The 18,445-nt window shown below is 44.9% G+C and overlaps 1 protein-coding gene and 2 non-coding genes across 4 annotated transcripts; 2 read left to right on the plus strand and 1 right to left on the minus strand.

Annotated features, from left to right (window-relative positions):
- The first annotated feature begins 215 nt into the window (after positions 1 to 215).
- On the plus strand, positions 216 to 5,857 carry PPIA (peptidylprolyl isomerase A). 2 transcript variants are annotated; one of them, XM_032484337.1, is made up of 6 exons: positions 228 to 375; positions 1,952 to 2,018; positions 2,469 to 2,499; positions 2,583 to 2,671; positions 2,874 to 3,046; positions 3,490 to 5,857. In XM_032484337.1, the coding sequence occupies exons 4-6, from the start codon at positions 2,663 to 2,665 to the stop codon at positions 3,620 to 3,622; spliced, it is 315 nt and encodes a 104-aa protein (XP_032340228.1). In that variant the 5' UTR covers positions 228 to 375; positions 1,952 to 2,018; positions 2,469 to 2,499; positions 2,583 to 2,662; the 3' UTR covers positions 3,623 to 5,857. The 2 variants fall into 2 exon arrangements, with proteins under 2 accessions (XP_032340226.1, XP_032340228.1); XM_032484335.1 differs by lacking the exon at positions 1,952 to 2,018 and having other exon boundaries at positions 216 to 375.
- A 1,539-nt stretch (positions 5,858 to 7,396) lies between these two features.
- TRNAA-AGC lies at positions 7,397 to 7,468 on the plus strand. The gene has a single exon. It is a non-coding gene; the product is annotated as a tRNA-Ala (tRNA).
- A 2,841-nt stretch (positions 7,469 to 10,309) lies between these two features.
- On the minus strand, positions 10,310 to 10,382 carry TRNAA-UGC. The gene has a single exon. It is a non-coding gene; the product is annotated as a tRNA-Ala (tRNA).
- Between the last annotated feature and the right edge of the window lie 8,063 nt (positions 10,383 to 18,445).

Genomic DNA, 18,445 nt, shown 5'->3' on the forward strand with positions numbered 1-18,445 from the left:
ATTCCCTCGCCAGCGCCCAAGCCCACGCCGCAGAGCGGAGTCGGAGCCCGCGGGCGGGAACCTTCCTGCATCCGCCAGCACGCACGCGCGTCTTCTGTCCCGCCTCTCCGGCACCATCTCCACCCATAGGCCAGTCACACCATCACTCCGACTAATCAGTAGCCACGATTGGCCAGAGCTGAGGCGCGCGACCGGCCGTAGGCGTGGCCTTGACAGGCTATAAAAGAGGCGGGCGGAGGGGCTAGTGCTGCCTTGCAGACGCCGCCGCCGCCGCCGCCGCCCCGGATAATCCCGCAGTGCCCAGCCATGGTCAACCCCACCGTGTTCTTCGACATCGCTGTAGACGGCGAGCCCTTGGGCCGCGTCTCCTTTGAGGTTGGGGCGGGCGGTGGCGCGCCGGGTGGGTCCGAGCTGGGGAGGCGGCCGAGGGGCTGGGTGCGGGCGTCCCGCTTGAGGAACGCGGGCGGCGCGGCGCCATTTCCTGACGAGGGGCCATTTTGGGAGGCCGGGGGCGGCCGGCAGACAAAGGCGGGGTGGGCGGGGGAGGGGCGGCCGCGCCCTTCCGGGCGCGCACGTGCTCGGGCCGCGAGCCGTTGGCCGCCGCACGGACCGCGGGACCCCGAGGATCGGCAACGCCCCAAACGGAAGGCGGGCGCCGGTCCCAGGCTGCCGCCACCCTCCCAGGGCCGCCCTCGAGGGCTCGGCAGTCTCCCTCTTCGCGCCGACGCTGCAGCCGCACCTGACCGCTGCCTTTCCCGCCCCGAGGCGCGCCAGGGCGGGTGGTGGTAGCCAGCGCTTTCCTGACTCGGGAGAACCGCCCGCTAGGTTAGGGTTGTGTTAGAAGGGTACAGGGACGACGGGCGGGAGAGTTTCCCTAGACGTTTGAAAATCGTGAGATTTGTGTAGAAATAGGCCGTAGGCACCCCTCCCCGCCCCCACCCGAGCGGAAATGTGCAGGCGGCCTGCCCTCCTCTAGCGCCGAGGCCCGCCTTCCGCTGCGGTGACGGCGGGTGGGAGGCGCCCCGGCCCCTCCCGGCGTCCCCGCACAGAATGGGCTAGTCAGGACTGGCAACGCGGCAGGCCTTGCCCGATCGAGGTGGCTTTTTAACCGTTCTGGGCATGAGTACTTACTGATCAGTTTGTGATGATAGCGGGATAGCTGAAAAACTTGGTGTGCTCCTAAAACAGTCAATGCGATTGCTTAACAGCATGGTGGGTTGGGGTGTAGCCCTAAGTGGTTTTATCCTCTTCAACTACTTCGCAAAAAGCTACCAGTGATTAGGCTTTAGGATCTTATTCCAAGAATAGATACTCTCCCCCCTCCCATGCAGATCATGAGGGCAGCGGGGTTTCCTGTCTTGTTACTCTGTCCACGTTGGAGGCACATAGTAGACATCTAAACCCTTGTTGGGGGAAATACTACAGCCAATTCAACCCATGCCCCACTCTTAGCTTGTAGTCAGAGCTAATAATTGATAAGGGCCCACGTGGAAACTTGGCCGAGCCTAGTGCTTTGTACCTTGTCTCAGGTTAGCCAGAGGGCTTAATGGAATGAGATAGGAGCTCTGGCATGTCCCTTGGTGAGAATGGAGGTGGAACTGCCAGTAAGAGCTTTTCACTTTAGTGAAGATCTAAAGAGGAAATGTAGCGACTTGAAAGGAGTGCAAAGGTTTGAGAAACATTAAACCGTGAGAGACCGTATGTGTTACCTCCCGAAAAGCAGCTAAATAACAAGATCTTCCTAAGAAACATCCAGGGATTTGAACAGACGATTTGGTCACAGATGTCTGGAATAGTTGATAAAATACTTAAAAGAAAGCTGTCTTTGTGAAAGGGCTTGTGTTTTTTTCTATGGTATTTAAGCTTTTTAGTCAAAATGTTTTATGTATGCAGGAAAGGTTCAAAGCAGTTGTACTAGAAACCAATCTTTATTTTTTTACCCCACTACTAGGTAAGGGACCTGGAAACCAAGAAGTGACTGCTCATCCAATCCATAAAGCTATGTTAACAGATTGGAGGTAGTAGCATTTTCATTACCAGTGACTAAAATTACAGCTATTTGCCCCCTGGTCAGGCAGGAGTACTTGCTGTTCCCGATAATCTTGTCCTTAGGTTCAGGCTGAAAGTTGGGGGAGGTGATGTACATTTGAGAAGTCATATATCTGTTTAGAAGTAGGTGTGATACTCATAAAACTCTTAAGTCAGTTTTTAGAAGCCTCACACTATTTGAGTCATTGCTGGTTCTGGATTTTTGGCATGTCTTTGGGTCTCATGTTGCCTAACTGAACCCCACAGGAGCTTAAGGCTGTCAGGAGCAGTTCTTATTTGGGATTCAAAGTAATTACTGAAGCAGCATTCTCTTCTAGTGAGAAAATGAACTTATGATTCAGAAGCCCCTAAAGGGAAGAGTACTAAGCAACAAAATATGTAAGCAGATGTTGCTAATTAACTGTCATTTTCTCTTACAGCTGTTCGCAGACAAGGTTCCAAAGACAGCAGGTTAGTTTTTTGTTTGTTTGTTTAACAAAGGTGTTCTGATTTTACCTATTGTGTCCATATTCATATATACTTTATTTTAACAGAAAACTTTCGTGCTCTGAGCACTGGGGAGAAAGGATTTGGTTATAAAGGTTCCTGCTTTCACAGAATAATTCCAGGATTTATGTGCCAGGTATGAAACTTACTGACTTCGGTTCTCTTGGTTTGGGATTGAGCCAGAATATTGTCGGGTGTGCATATAAGACCTGTCATTTTGGTTCCACTTAACCCTTCTTGTTAGTTTAAATTTGAGTTATTAAAGTTGAAACCCTGCAGACTTGGTGTGTTTTTCCAGTTGGGTTGCCAAGTGACAGGTTTCTCTATAATGTTCACAGGGTGGTGACTTCACACGCCACAACGGCACTGGTGGCAAGTCCATCTATGGGGAGAAATTCGATGATGAGAATTTCATCCTGAAGCATACAGGTCCTGGCATCTTGTCCATGGCAAATGCTGGCCCCAATACAAACGGTTCCCAGTTTTTCATCTGCACTGCCAAGACTGAGTGGTAAGAGGGGAACGTAGAAAGGGCGGCCTTTCCCTGGTATTTCCAGTTCTTAGAGGAAGGGCAAGAATAACTACCAATTTAGTATCAAAAGCAAGATACTGTAATAGCAAAATAACACCTAGCTGAGTGGTTTTAAGAATGTTACTTTTGTCTAGTTAGCATGTGATTTGTTGGCTCTCTTCTAGGGGTCCATTCTAAAGTTAGGGTTCTTAATGGTGATTGAAAAACCCTTACACCACCTCTTTGGGGCTGGCTTTAGTCTGTGGTACTGTCGTAGATTAACTAGTCACCATTAGCTAGTGCTAAAGGCTGGATAAACCAGCCTTCTGGTGTTCTCTTGGGCGTGTGCTATATTGATTTGTGGAGCACTTGTTATGTTAACGCGTGGTGCGCATTGCTTATTTATCTCTGGTCACAGGTAGTAACGATTACTCTGTTGCCAGGTTGGATGGCAAGCATGTGGTCTTCGGCAAGGTGAAGGAAGGCATGAATGTTGTGGAAGCCATGGAGCGCTTTGGGTCCAGGAATGGCAAGACCAGCAAGAAGATCACCATTGCTGACTGTGGACAAATATAATAAATTTGACTTGTGTTTTATCTTAACCACCAGACCATTCCTTCTGTAGCTCAGGAGAGCATCCCTTCACCCCCACCTGCTCGAAATATCCTATATAATCTTTGTGCTCTCACTGCAGTTTTCGGGGTTCCATATTTTCCTTACCCCCCTCCAAGTTTAGCTGGATTGCAAAGTTAAGTTTATGATTATGAAATAAAAACTAAACAAAAATTGTCTGTCCTTGTTTGGGTTAGGGTATTGACGTAGGTTTCACTTTAAGCAACAGCAGGTTACGTAGGAAAGCAGTATTGGCTAAGTTTTGAGTTGTTTTTATTTTTCTTTGACCTAGAAATTAAATGCTGCTGATTGAGTTTTTCCCAAAGCAAACAGAGCGGAATGAATATTGAAGATGTAAACAGCTGCAGGGGAAAAAGCTAGAACTACAAGGTTGACCGGTTTGGGCTAGTACCTCTTGAAGAGTGGAAAATTCTCACTTTGGTGTTATGTTCAGGGGTATCCTATCAAAATTCCTGTAGCAAATTGGAAATCATGGCTAATTTTAAGAGTTTAATTTGAACCTATTCTGTGGTGGCAGTCCTTGAAGGAAATACATCAAGCTTTAGTCTCTACAGGAGGGTCTTTGGACCATGTTCTTGGGATATGTCATCAGTTTGAGAATGTAGGTGCAGAGTACAAGATTGAGTGGTAAAGAAAGGCAGACCTGGTACTGTGCAGTGTCCCTGCAGAGGGCGTATGGCTCTGCCTTAACCAGAGGGCCTCGTGGTCATTTGAGTATTTGCGGTCTCTGCGTAATGCACACCTGATCAGCCTGAGCCATAACCTCTGGTCCCAATATGGCCTGTACCTTCATAAACTTGGTTTCCTTTAAAATCTGTATGTGGTGACAGGTTTTAGCTGTATAGGCTGAGGGAAACCTGTCGGGATGGTTGATGGAGGCGGTGAGCTAAAATACCCCTGAACTGCAGTGTACTCCATCTAGCTGGCCCTGTCGGGCTTCTAGTCGGTCGTCCCAGCAGACACCTGACCTGATGGTGTGAGAGGATCTTGACCACTTAAGGGACTCATGGGTTTTTGTTCGTGTTAGCAAGCAATTGTGCTCATTTTGGGTGCTCAAATCATCCCAAATTTGCCTAGTACAAGCCCCTCTAAGCTGACCTGTCTCTGACATGATTCCAAGCAGCCTTTGAGCCTTTCCTTGTCACATTATTGCATTATTTTAACTGAGTTTTGGGAGAGAAAAAAAAAATAGGTAAAAGCATACAACTCACTGTTTTAACCCAGATACACATATGCTTTCTTTTACAAACTCAGTTTTTCATTGGTAATTTTCCAGTTGGTACTCACTTTTTCATTAACTGTTCTACTTGGCTCTTGCAAAACAGGTACTTGAAAAAAAATTGCTTTTATATTTTTACTGTCTTGCACCCAATCATGTTTCTTTCCCCCTCCCCAGTCAGTTTCCTGTTCTTCAACTGAACTGTTTTGAAGCAAATTCCAGACATATCCACAAATATTTTATTTTATAGTTAGTCTCAAAGATACGAATTTGCATTTTCAACATAACCAAAATACCACTATCGAAAATGATGCCGTAATAATATTAACTCTCCACTTTAAAATTTTTTCACCTGTCTGGTAAGTGGGTTTTTTCCCCCAATGGTTTATTTTAATTTGGATCCAAATAAGGTCTATATATCTGCAGATTAAAAACTTTTTTTTTACTGAGTTATAGTCAGTTTACAATGTGTCAATTTCCAGTGTAGAGCACGATTTTTCAGTTATACATGGACATGTATTCATTGTCACATTCTTTTTCACTGTGAGCTACCGTAAGAGCTTGTATGTATTTCCCTGTGCTATACAGTATAATCTTGTTTATTACAGATCTTTGAGCAGAGAAGAAACAGTATTTGCCTTACATTTTAAATGATCAGTCTACAACATTGAGGGTAGACTGTGGGGCAGGTTGGACTCTGGCTGGAGGTGGCTGCATCGTCCAATGTGAGGGATTGGGGCTTGGGTCAGCATAGTAGTATTGAAAATTAGTACAGCTGTGTTAATGGCAGGATTACTTTTTAAATGCATGAGGAAATACGATTGTCATCTTTATGACCTTGAATTCTGAAATGCCTAGTTCTAGTCCGTGTTTAAGTTTTCCTTCCTTTGTATGAATCAATGGCTCTGAACGAATGCAATTTTATGGAACTAAAGCCAATAAATACCATTGAAAAACTAGAAATTCTGTCTATCCATCATAGAGGACTATTTAAATAAATTGCAGTAACATTAATTTATAGTAGCCTTTCAGATCCAGTGTCCCCTTAGATAACAATATTCTTTTTTTTTACATTTTTTATTGAGTTATAGTCATTTTACAATGTTGTAACAATATTCTTTTACTATTCCTGACTCACAGATGTAACTTTCTTACAAATATATTAAAAAATCAGTAATGTCTAACAATAAAGGAGAAAAGAAAGGAAATCATTGTTAATGAAGTAACGTGTTTCAGTCTAAATGCTTAGGTCCACACGATCACTCACAGGACACAGTGAGGGGGTCAGAGTGCACCCCATTAACTGCACACAGGTACATTTTCGGTGTCTTCAATATCATGGGCAACGTGATGTGAATTTCAGAAATGAACAACCATCGACAAAGTTCTCAGCAAAGAAGTTGATGCTTCCCTTCTATTACACAGCAGCTGGAGGCCTGGGAAGTGCCAGGGATAATTACAAATGTCAACAACCAAAACCGAACCCTCTGCGTTAATATGTAAAATAGAGTTTAGATTTAGATAATTATAAGTGAGTTCTTCACGTATATGAACATCTGGACAGACGTTTGGAAGTCAATGGGGCATTCTCATGCATTACAAGATGTCCAGCATCACCCCTGTCCACTGTCAGAGGCTGACACATTTCTGAAGTGCCTTCTGGCTAAAAATCACTGACATAATGAGACAAGATACAGCTGTTAAAAGAACAAAGTGGTGCGTTTCCAAAATAGCCTCAGCTAGACTTCTAGATGAAAAAAAGCAAAGAGCAGTAGAACGCAATATAGCATATGCTGCAGTTTTTGTAAAAAGCAGAATTAAGTGTATCTTTGTGCTTGTATTTTCCCAGAATACTCTTGGGAGGATGGAGGGAAATGCTTCCCAGTGGGCGCTTCAAGGTGGAGAGGTGAAGGGCCACGGACAGAGAGGATTCACCGTCATCACACATTCCTTTTGCCTGTAGTAAGTATTTAAAATTCCAAGAACATACATTCTAACATGCATCGATAGTACAGTTGGTCCTCTGCATCCCTGGGTTCTGCATTCACAGACTCAACCAACTGTGGAGCAAAAATATTGGTGGAAGATGTGTATAGCTCAAGTGGTAGAGTGCATGCTTACTGGGTTCAATCCCCAGTACCTCCTCTAAAAATAAATAAATAGACCTAATTAACACCCCCAGAAAAAAAAAATATTGGCAGACAAAAATTCCAGAAAGTTTCAAAAAGCAAAACTTGAATTTGCCGTACACTGGCAACTATTTACATAGCATATACATTATATTAGGTAACTATAAGTAGTCTAGAGATGAGTTAAAGTATATGGGAGGATGTTCAAATGTTATATGCAGATGCTGCACCATTTTATATGAAGGACTTAAGCATCCTGCAGATTTGGGTATCCGAGGGTGTCCTGGTACCAATCCCCCATGGATACTGAGGGTCGGCTGCATTTGGCTCACTTCAAAATGCTCAGTGTAAGAAAGATACTGCTGGGGGGAGGGTATAGCTCAGTGGTAGAGCACGTGCTTAGCACGCACGAGGTCCTGGGTTCAATCCCCAGTACCTCCATTAAAAAAAGAATAAATGAAGTAAATAAGTAAATAAATCTAATTACCTCCCCCCAAAATTAAAAAAAAAAAAAGCAAAGAAAGATACTGCTGAAAAAAAATTAGGCTTTTGAATTCATCATTACATTAATTATCAGGCAGTTTTCCAAAACAAAAGCTGGGAATCATTCCTGAATATGTAGGTAAAGACATACTTTTTATTCATTTACTTCTTGTGCATGTTGGTCAACCTTTCAATCAGATGTCTGTTTGCAGAGGGGCGATTTTGGGCCCATTTATACAGCAGAAGTCTCTCCTGGCAGTCAGGCTTGAAGGCAATGAACTGAAAAGTATTGGTTAAAAATAATTCTGACACATATATATCTTAAACATATTATTTTTCCTTAAAAAAGACTTAGATTGGGCTACTGTTTTGTTTTAAGGCCATATCTCCTTGGTGTCTGGGTTGTCTTTCATAATGTGGAATCAATCTAACTACCTTCTACCAGATCTTTTAACTCATTTATTTTTTATTGAAGTGTGGTTGATTTACAGTATTGTGTTAGTTTCTGGTGTACAGCATAGTGATTCAGTTTTATTTTATATATTATATATATATATATATATATGTATATATGTATATATATATATACATGTATATATGTATATATATGAATATATACACACACACTTTTTTCATATTCTTTTTCATTGCAGGTTACTACAAGTCATTGACTATAGTTCCTTGTGCTATACAGTAGGACCTTGTTGTTTATCTATTCTGTACGTATTAGTTGGTATCTGCCAATCCCAAACTCCCAATTTATCCCTCCCTCCCGACTTCCCCTCCTGGTAACCATGAATTTGTTTTCTATATCTGAGTCTCTTTCTGTTTTGTAAATAAGATCCTTTGTGTCACTTTTTTTAGATTCCACATATAAGAGGATATTTGTCTTTGTCTGACTTAACTTCACTTAGTATGATCATCTCTAGATCCATCCATATTGCTGCCAATGACATTATTTCATTCCTTTTTATGACTGAGTAGTATTCCATTGTATATATATGTGTGTGTATAATTTCTTTATCCAATCATCTATCAGTGGACAGTTAGGTTGCTTCCATGTCTTGGCTATTGTAAACAGTGCTGCTATGAACATTGGGGTGCATGTATCTTTTTGAATTAGAATTTTCTCAGGATATATGCCTAGGAGTGAGATTGCTGGATCATATGGTAACTCTATGTTAGATTTTTAAGGAACCTCCATACTGTTCTCTATAGTGGCTGCACCAATTCACATTCCTACCAACAGTGTAGGAGTGTTCCTTTTTTACCACAGCCTCTCCAACATTTATCATTTGCAGACTTTTTAATGATGGCCATTCTGACCAGCGTGAGGTGACACCTCATTGTAGTTTTGCTTCCCATTTCTCAAATAATTGGCGGCAACTCATTTCTTATAAGAGAATTTGTGTTAGTCTACTCTTCCTAAACCTACTTTTCATAGAAACAACCCTTTTCACACTTAATTCATAATAGATTTTACATAATTACCAACTGAATTACATGCTTAAAATAGTTATGACTTCCATAAGCGGATCTGGGAAGAAATAGGATTGATTCTTGGTAAATGCAGGAGGGAACAGAAAGGTGTTTATGAACCAGGCAATAGGTTTTTAAACTGTAAGCCCCAGAAGGAAACACATTTTCCACTGTGGCCTGGTTCACCTGTACATATAACTGAAACAGATATGATGAAACAATACTCTTCTTAAACGCACTGTACTGCAATACTTTCTGTTCTGTTTTTTTTTTTTTTTTCTTTCTTTCTTTTTTTCTTTTTATGCCAGCGGCGCCCTAGTAGGTGATTTTACACAACCTGCAGCTAGGACCCTCTGTCCTAGAGCAAGATCCACCAGCCCAGGGAGCCCAGTGGCCAAGGGCCATCCTGTGAATGGGAAGCTGGGACTGTATTTTTGCAGCCTGCTTGAAATCTTACAGCCTCTAATTTGCTGTGGAAAACATGACCATTGTTCGTTCAGCAGCACACTCAGTTTCCTGGGTTTTGGTATTTTTAAAGAAGTCCTTTCGGCAAACAGTACTTTAGGCAAAACTTCCAAAAGTTGTAGACCCTGGAGGTGATGCGGATGTTCCAACAATGATATAAAAATTTCAGGTTGATCCATCTTACTGTTCATCCTAAAGTTGGCCCTCTGACCTTAGCTACGACCAGTCAAGCCCCAGCACGGGCTGGGTCTGCAGATACAAGATGGAAATGTTTGAGAGCCCCTTGGCTCAATCGGACACTAAGGGGCCTGGTTTTCGGGACACGGTCATTTCCCCGGCCTGGTTCAGGACCCTTGGGGTTGTCTCCCTGCCTCCAGCCCATTCTCCACTCTGGAATGAGCTCTGGTCACACCGGATTTGAGTCACGTCTACCACTGCCACCTGGGGAAACTTGGGGCCGTGATTTACAGTGACCCTCTGTTTCCTTATCTGTGAAAGGGGTATAATTATAGTATCTGCTTCCTCTGGCGCTGCCTGTTTTCAGTCACTGTTTCCATGTTTAAAGTACACGTGGATATTTACTTTTTTTTTTTCCTTTTTCCTCACTTGCATATTTAACAATCTATTGTCTCCCTTTCCAAACAGGGCAAATATTTTTCTCTCCTCCCTCAAGGTTTATCTGGAGTTGTTAAGCCACCTGACGCAGCAAAGAAGTCTTCACATATAGGTAGTGCCTTTCTTGACTTTTTCTTTTTTTTTTTTTTAAATGTTTTGTTGGGGGAGGTAATTAGGTTATTTATTTATTTTTCTTATTTTGAGGAGGGAGGATGTAATTATGTTGTTTATTTATTTAAGTGGAGGGACTGGGGATTGAACCCAGGACCTCATGCATGCAAAGCATGTGCTCTACCTCTGAGCTATACCCTCCCCAGCTTCCTTGACTTTCTTGATGGAGGCAAAATTCACTGCTCCATCCTCTGTGTTCCCACAGCATTTGTTACAGTCTGTGCTCTTAAAGCATCTGCACATTATTTCATAGTTACTCGTTCACGGGCAGCCAGTGGCTGCCAGGAATTTAACTTTTGTCTTTATATGCCGACTACCTACCTACTAGAGTGCCTGGCACCTGGGCCCCCACACTTTTTCCACAAAAGGAAGGGAGAGGGGAGGGAATTGGTGAGGAATGTGTATATGGCAAGAAAGGAACAAAACTCTGAGAAAAGGCAGATGCGCTGTGACGTGGAAGAGGGGAGGAGAAATCGAGGAGGACTTTATTCTTTCTCCCACCCCTGGGCTGCTGCTTGTTGGACACCATCCAAATATGTGCTCCCCCTGCAAAGGGCTCCAGCATATAATGCTTTCCCTCTGATGAAACATTTTATTTTTATTTAATTTTTTTTGAAGATTTGGAGGGGGGAGGTAATTAGGTTTATTTATTAATTTATTTTAATGGCGGTCCTGGGGGTTGAACCCGTGACCTCATGCATGCTAAGCAGGCACTCTACCACTGAGCTCTACCCTTCCCACTGCTGGAACATTTCAGATGTGAGTTGGGCCCTCGACATTGCACACTAGCTGCGGAGGCGGTATCCCTGGTGGTGCAAAGACACAGGCTGTGAGGGAGACCCATTCCTGAACCTTAGCTTACCGCCGGCCACTTGTTGAGGTTAATAAATAGCAGAAAATCCTGACTGCAGGAAAACCCACAACTAGAGCTGTGAAAGCTGCTAAGGGTCTTTTTTTCTCCTTAATTTTTTGGGGGAGGTAATTAGGTTTACTTATTTTCAGAGGAGGTACTGGGGATTGAACTCAGAACCTTGTGTATGCTAAGCATGCACTTTACCATCTGAGCTATACCCTCCCTCCACACAGGGTCTTGATGCTACACCAGCCCAAGGCTCAGGAACCAGCTTCCCATGAAAACACAGCCAGGAGTGCTGGGCCCAGGTCAGCCTCCAGAAAGGGCCATTCCAGGCAAGGCTGGGAGGGGTGCTGATCAGACTGTGCTCAAAGTGTTAGAGCAGGCAGATAGCTAGATATGAGCAAAGAAAGGGGCACCCGGGCCAAATGGCAGGAACTGGGCAGAAAGGAGGGGCATGGGCCAAAAGCAGGAAACCACACATCATGTAAACAACAGGGGTTCCTGCGCAGAGAAAGAAAAGCAGGAACCTCTGGGCTGATAAGGGGTCACACATTTTAGGGTGACAAGTGGCCTGTGGGTGACACAAAAAGGTGGGGAAAAGCAGGCATCTCCAGGGTCCGAATGTACCCTTTTGCTCGTTATGCCCTCATTTCAGTAAAATTGGCCTTGCGGATTAGAAGTACCCATCATGCACTGAAGGCATGACCCTCTGATCCAGACCAAATAAGGACAAAAATCCTCCCTTCAGGAAGGTGGAGTTGGAATGAAAATCAGGGAATATGGCCCCCAACCCTTCACTCACCGGTGAATATTCTGCCCACTCATTTTTACAGCCTATGTAACCAACTTGCCAAAAAATACCTCAGGCAGCTGCTCACCGGAGCCTGCCCGCTCTCCCCTTGGGAGTGTCCTATCCATCCCTTAATAAATCCCCCATTTTACTTTCTTAAATTCTCGTCTGAATTCTTTCTGCAACAAACAAGAACCTAATTACTGGCCACAGAGGGATTGTGGGAAAGGACCTGACTTTTACCTTTCTTTCAAAACTTGCTCACCTGGATACATTTTTTTTTTAATTTAGTCTTTTAAAAAAATGAGTGGGAACATAGGTTAACCTCTCTTATCCAACATTTGCAATCTGGATCATGAAATTAAGGCAGTCCCCCTTATTTTGACAGCATATTTTAATATGTGTTTTTATTTGTTCATATGTAAGAGCCCCCTTGGAAGTAGAACCACTCACCCTAAGTGAGGTCATTTGGTCATTACTCGGATAAGACAACAAGGGCTGAAGCTGCCCCTTCTTCAGTGGGCTTGTGTGTCCACCGCCAGCCTTCAGTCTCCGTCAGTTCCCCGCTCAGCTGCCCAGTAAGCCTCCCGCTCTGTTCCCACCGACCCCTCTGGCTGTGGTTCCTTTGTACCACTTACTCTGAGGCTTTCCCTTTTCTTACCCCGGCGATCGATTGTTCCGTCTTTTTTGTTCATTTGTTTTTATTAAAGTATAGTCAGTTTACAATGTTGTGTTAGTTTCTGGTGTACAGCACAGCGGTTCAGTTACGTATTTATGTATATTCCTTTTCATATTCATTTTCAATCGCTTCACTAAGATCAATGCAGTAAGGTCAAGTGCATATTCATTTTCGTTATAAGCTATTACAAGGCACTCAATCTAGTTCCCTGGGCTAAACAGTGTGACCTTGTCATTTATCTATTTTCTATATAGTAGTTTGTATCCGCTAATCCCAAACTCCCAATATTTCCTTCAACCTCCTCTCTCCCCTCCGGTAACCATAAGCTTGTTCTTTATGTCTGAGTCTGTTTCTGTTTTGTAAATGAGTTCATTTGTGTCTTTTTGTTGTTGTTGTTGTTAGATTAGTTCCATGATGGTTTTATCCATCACATCTTTGTGCCTGGAGCAGGGAGCGGTTTTTCCACAGTCTCTGGCTCAGGGAGGGAGCCTGAGCACCAGGAATGGATCAGTGACCTTGGAGAGGGAGGGATCGATGATCTGGTAAAAGCACATCTCAGTGATCTTGTAGAAGGGAGGATCAGTGATCTTATAGAAGGACAGATCAATGGCCTTATAAAGGACATCTTGATGACCCTGTGGAGGACAGATCAATGACCTTGTAGAAAGGTGGATAAATGTGAATGTCTATTTCAGGCTGGGCGGGAGAAACAGGAAATTTTATTTTCTTCTCTTCAGCCCAAAGAAAGGATGAGGTATAGGAAAAATAGGAACTAACTGGGCTTTGTTCCAACAACTTGTGAATTTTCTTTTTTTTTCTTCTATTTTGGGGAGGGGGGAGGTAATTAGGTTTATTTCTTTTTAGAGGAGGTTCTGGGGATTGAACCCAGGACCTTGTACATGCTAAGCACGTGCTCTGCCACTTGAGTTATACCTTCCACCACAACTTGTGAATTTTAAATGACTCCCTTTCATTCTGGGAGCAGCCTTCTAGACTATGCCTTGACTCTGGGGACCTCCCCCTGAGCCACGGTTTCAGAGCCGAAGATCTTCCCAAAGCCATGACCACTCTGGTGGCCACGCTCTTGGTTTGGGAAAATGGTTCCAACATGCTGCCTTCAAGAGGCCCTTCCTAGGGGCCCTTTCTCCTTGGCTGAGCCGGCGTAGAATATGATGTGTCTATCAGGACGTACCCGCATCACATTCCAGATCTGGCTACCTTTGTTTTTGAACTGTCGGACCTAAGCTCTCTCCCCTTTCACCTCGTTCTCCGTGTGACCACCAGGCTCCTCTCCATCCTCTCCGACCATCTTCCCCAGTCAGGGTCACTGTGGGAACACCGTGGGGCCGGAGGTTGAGGAGGCAAGTTTACGAGTTCCTTCCCCTTTGGCTTGACTCTCCCTTTCAGTCAGTCTTTACTACCTACCACTCCCGGAGAGGCAATTTTCCTCACCTCCTAACAGTTCGGTGGGGGGCTCCCCTATCTTCCCCCTCATCCACTCCCCCCCCCCCCCCCAATGGGGAGAATTTCCGGGCACAATCCAGCCTCTTGGGGAAGCTCTCCCTTGAACTCTAAGGTGTTTGTATTTGCACGCTTTTGAACACTTCAAACTGCCCCCTTTTAAAAATCTTTTGAACAACTTAAAAAAATTCTTAATAGATGTTACCTTAGAAAATCTGGACGGTGGGGCGGAACAGCGCCCCTCCCGGGCGCCCCCTCTTGCGCAGCTCTCAGCCTCCGCTGGGAACCTCCTGGGCGCCCACCTCCCATCCCTGCGCTTAGGCTCTGAGCTTCCCCAGAGGGACAGACAGACAGCAGCCGCCTCTGCATCACTGATAAGCCCGCTGCTGTGGCATCGAGCAGGCTTTCAATACATCAAAGAACCAGAGAGGGAAAGGAAATCACACCTGCTGATGGAGAAAAGCTGCATTTGTTGGCAGAGGATCCAGTAAAGGAAGAAGCTTCAGCGGTGTTCGCTGACCCAGCCTGAGTCGGGGCAGGGGACACAAAGCCGCCTCTTCCTGGATGAGACTGTCACTGGGGGCTCTGGGAAACACGGGGGCCGGGTTTGACACACTACAGGGGACGTATTTTAGGGACTTTGCTCTGACAGTGGTGTGTAGAATGGGTTAAAACGGAAAGCCTGCTTAGGAGGTGACCATGATGGCACAGGGAAGGATCTGAATAATTCTGAGGAAGAATTGTCAGCACTGAAAAGCAGGATGTGTGCACTGGACAGTGTGACATGGTAATGAATACACTCTAGGGAGAGTATTTGAAACTGGATTCAGGAAAAATTCGAGAAATTCGGTGGCTGTAGTCAGTCTGGTGGGAAAACGAGCATAGGGAGAAAAAGCGGGCCGAGAATTGAGGCAGTGATGCTGCTGATAGAAAATGGGGAGAAAAAAGCAGCTCATTTGGGGCACGTGCGGGAAGCAGGGAAGCAGCCTTTCTCGAGGATAAAGACTGTCATGTGGGGTCACGCTGCTAAATGCACATCCACCCGCTGTGGCGCCTTCAGAATCTGTGAGTGATTTCCAGGGAGCGGGGGCCCCGCTACCATCCTGGGGGACGGGAGGTACTTGCAGGCTGGCTGGGGTCTGGACCGGGCGCTTCCCGTGCAGCACAGTCAGCTGAACACCCAGCACCCTGGTTTTCAGCTTCACTGTCTCCAGGGAGCCCTGCGCCGTCCACCCAGAAGGATGTGTATGTCTCATGTGTACACGTTACATGAACTCCGCATCCTACAAGAGAAACAGGCACAAAGTCATCTAAGGGCATGAGGGCACCTGGCTCTACATATGAGACAGAGTGAGAGCTTTATAGTTACTTCCAGACCTGTGTTAATCACATTTTCTATATGAAGCTTCAAGCAAACCAGAATGATGCGTAAAAATGCCGCAGCACACCACAGGCTGACGGCAGACTCTCTCGCACACCCTGGTGCCCTTTGCACTGACAGAGCCCGGAATTAACTGGCAGTCAGACTGATCTGGGTTCAGATTCCATCTGTGCCACCAGCTGGAGTCAGCTACTGATATCTGAATCTGAATTTCTTTGCCTGTCTCTAAGGCTGGTATTTATTTCCCAGACTTATTCAGGAGATTAAATGAGATAATGCCACCTAAGGCAAGTGACAGGGGTTGGTTGGTTGGTTTTTTGAGGGGAGGTGATTAGGCTTATTTATTTATTTTAATGGAGGTGCTGGGGATTGAACACGGGACCTTGTGCATGCTGAGCACGCACTCTACCCCTGAGCTATACCCTCCTCACCTCCCCACCTAGCAAGTGATAGATTTTTAAAGAAAATGTTTTGTGGCCTTCCCGTCCAGGTAATGAACCATTTTAGAATAAATAGTTTGGGAACCACCATTAGTGGCCAACCCTAATCCCATCTGATCATCAAGAATTTTTTAAAAACTTTTTTAGGGGGAAGGTAATTAGGTTTATTTATTTATTCATTTGTTTTTAATGGAGGTACTGGGGATTGAACCCAGGACCTGGTGCGTGCTAAGCATGCGCTCTACCGCTTGAGCTGCACCCTCCCCCTCAGTGATCTTTGATGATACTTCCATGAGTTGCTGAAGGTTCAGATGATAGTTAGCATTTATTAGCAATAAAGGGGTTTGTAATTAAGGTGTGTACATTGTTTTTTTTAGACGTGATGCTGTTGCACACTTAATAGACTATAGTACAGTGTAACCATGACTTTTATATGCACTGGGAAACCAAAAAGTTTGTGTGACTTGCTTTACTGTTATATTTCATTCCGGTGGTCTGGAAGCAAGCCCACGTTATTTCTGAGGTGTGCCTGCAATGGGAAACCTCATTCAAATGGAGTCAGGAGGCCACACACCGAGTTCTCACGCACATACCTGGTGGTCAACACAGACCCCAATGGGAAGAGGCATACTTTGCATCTTTGGCAGGAAGTGACACTATTTTATTACCATCCACAGGAGGAAGGAAGATTTTCTCCTTGCCTGGCAACAGCTCAGCCTATGAGAGACCATCACAACTCAGCCAGTGAAAAGCTGCTACACTGCAAATTCCCAGCTTCCTCCGATGCACTTTTTGTTTATAAGAGCCCCTCCCAATTTCTCTTTGTCTGTTTTAAAAGTTTCCTCTCCTCTGCTTTATTGGACTTGCATGTCCCAAGATGCAATTCTTTGCTCTCCTGAATAAACCTGTTTTGCTGGTAAAAAAAAAATATTTGGCTGTTTTATTGTTTTAGGTTAACAAAAGAATACAATTCAAATAGCAAAATGTCTTAACTACAAAAAAGTTTAAAAAGAAACAGTCTTGTTTTCAAAAGTACATCCAGACTAGGTGAATCTCTGGAATCCCTAACTCTCCAAACAATCCACATTTACCGAGGAAGCGCCTGAAGGTTCCAAAGAACAGGGAAACATCCAGGAATACAGGACTCACAATGAGGAGCAGGTGAAAGCGAGGGGGCGGAAATTTGCCTTTTTAATGAAAGAGGGGTTGAGCAAGGAGATTTTTGGCCAAACTGGGCTTCCCCAAACGATCTGGGCCAAACTAGTTCCAGTTATGCCCTCAATTCCAATGTGTGGGATTGCCCCGCACCACCGAGCGGTTCTCCAACACCTGCTGGATGTCCTGTAATTCAGCTCAATTCTGACACTATCTACCTAATGACAAGGTCGGATCCCATGGGTTAAGGACTCAGTCCCACAAGACTGACCTTCACTTTTGTTTTTCTCTTTTTCCTTTTTTTTTTTTTTTTTTTTTGCCCTTCACTTCAGATACCAGTCACAAGTCCAGGTTGTCACCTGTGCTCTGACCAAATGGCTATAACCCAAATGTTCCCATGGCCTCCTCCTTGGGTTTGATTAATTCATTAGAGTGGCTCAGAGAACTCAGAATACCAGTTTGCTCACTGGATTACCTGTCCTGATCCTTCATGTCGACCAGCAGTGCTCACTGTGACTGGCCCGGGAGTCCTCGTTTTCATGTTCTGAATTTTGAGTCTGCTCTGTCCATGTTTTTGCTGAGCCTCCAGAGAGAAAGGCTCTGACTGAAACACGAGGGGACATGGTGCTCTGGGGGCGCTTGGAGCCCTCTGGGCTGCAGGCACCTCGCTGAGCACCTGGTGTATACTCTCCCACTCGGGTTAGGCGGGGAGGATGTGAAGGAGGCAGTATTACCGCTATTTGAAAACTGGGTTCAGTCTCTCTTGGTGGGTGACAAGAGACACAACCAAGCCGAAGATGGGAAGAAGGGAGGATTCATTACTTGTAGGAAGTAAGGGGAACACCAGGAGTTTTTCCCAAAGCAGCGTCTCCCCGAACAGCCAAACTGGGGAAGTTTGAAGCTGAAGATACATGCATGTTCACCAAGGGGCTTGAGATGAGGAGAATTCAGCACAGAATTGGGGCAAAGGCTGACGGAGTCCAAGCTTTAGCTGACTGATGTCATGAGGGTCAGAAAAAGTCAGCAGCATCATTCCTTATGTACTGAATTTATGGGGGTTAAAATCCTACAGACCCCTTGAAGCAAAACACCCTTCTCTTTCAAATTGCTATGTATACTCTGCCAGGTGTGGAACCAGTTGCAGCAGTTAGACCCGGCCTCACCCAAACATGAATTAACTCTATGCGTTTGTACATTAAGAAATAAACGCTAGTTAACTAACTGGTAGATTGTGGAATAGCCTATTTTACTGGGGGTGGGTGGTCTTCAACTTTGACACGTTTCACATCGAAGCTCTCATTTGGGACTCCCTTGTGAAACAAAAACCCTGAAGTGGCTGCTCATATTATACCCCTTCCACCCACATTTTCTCACCCTCTCCAGTGCCTGGAACCACTGAGTCTTCATTTGCGGATGATGGTGTGAATGACCCTGCAGCAGCGT

The sequence above is a fragment of the Camelus ferus genome, chromosome 7, assembly GCF_009834535.1.
Source record: "Camelus ferus isolate YT-003-E chromosome 7, BCGSAC_Cfer_1.0, whole genome shotgun sequence".
NCBI lineage: Eukaryota > Metazoa > Chordata > Mammalia > Artiodactyla > Camelidae > Camelus > Camelus ferus.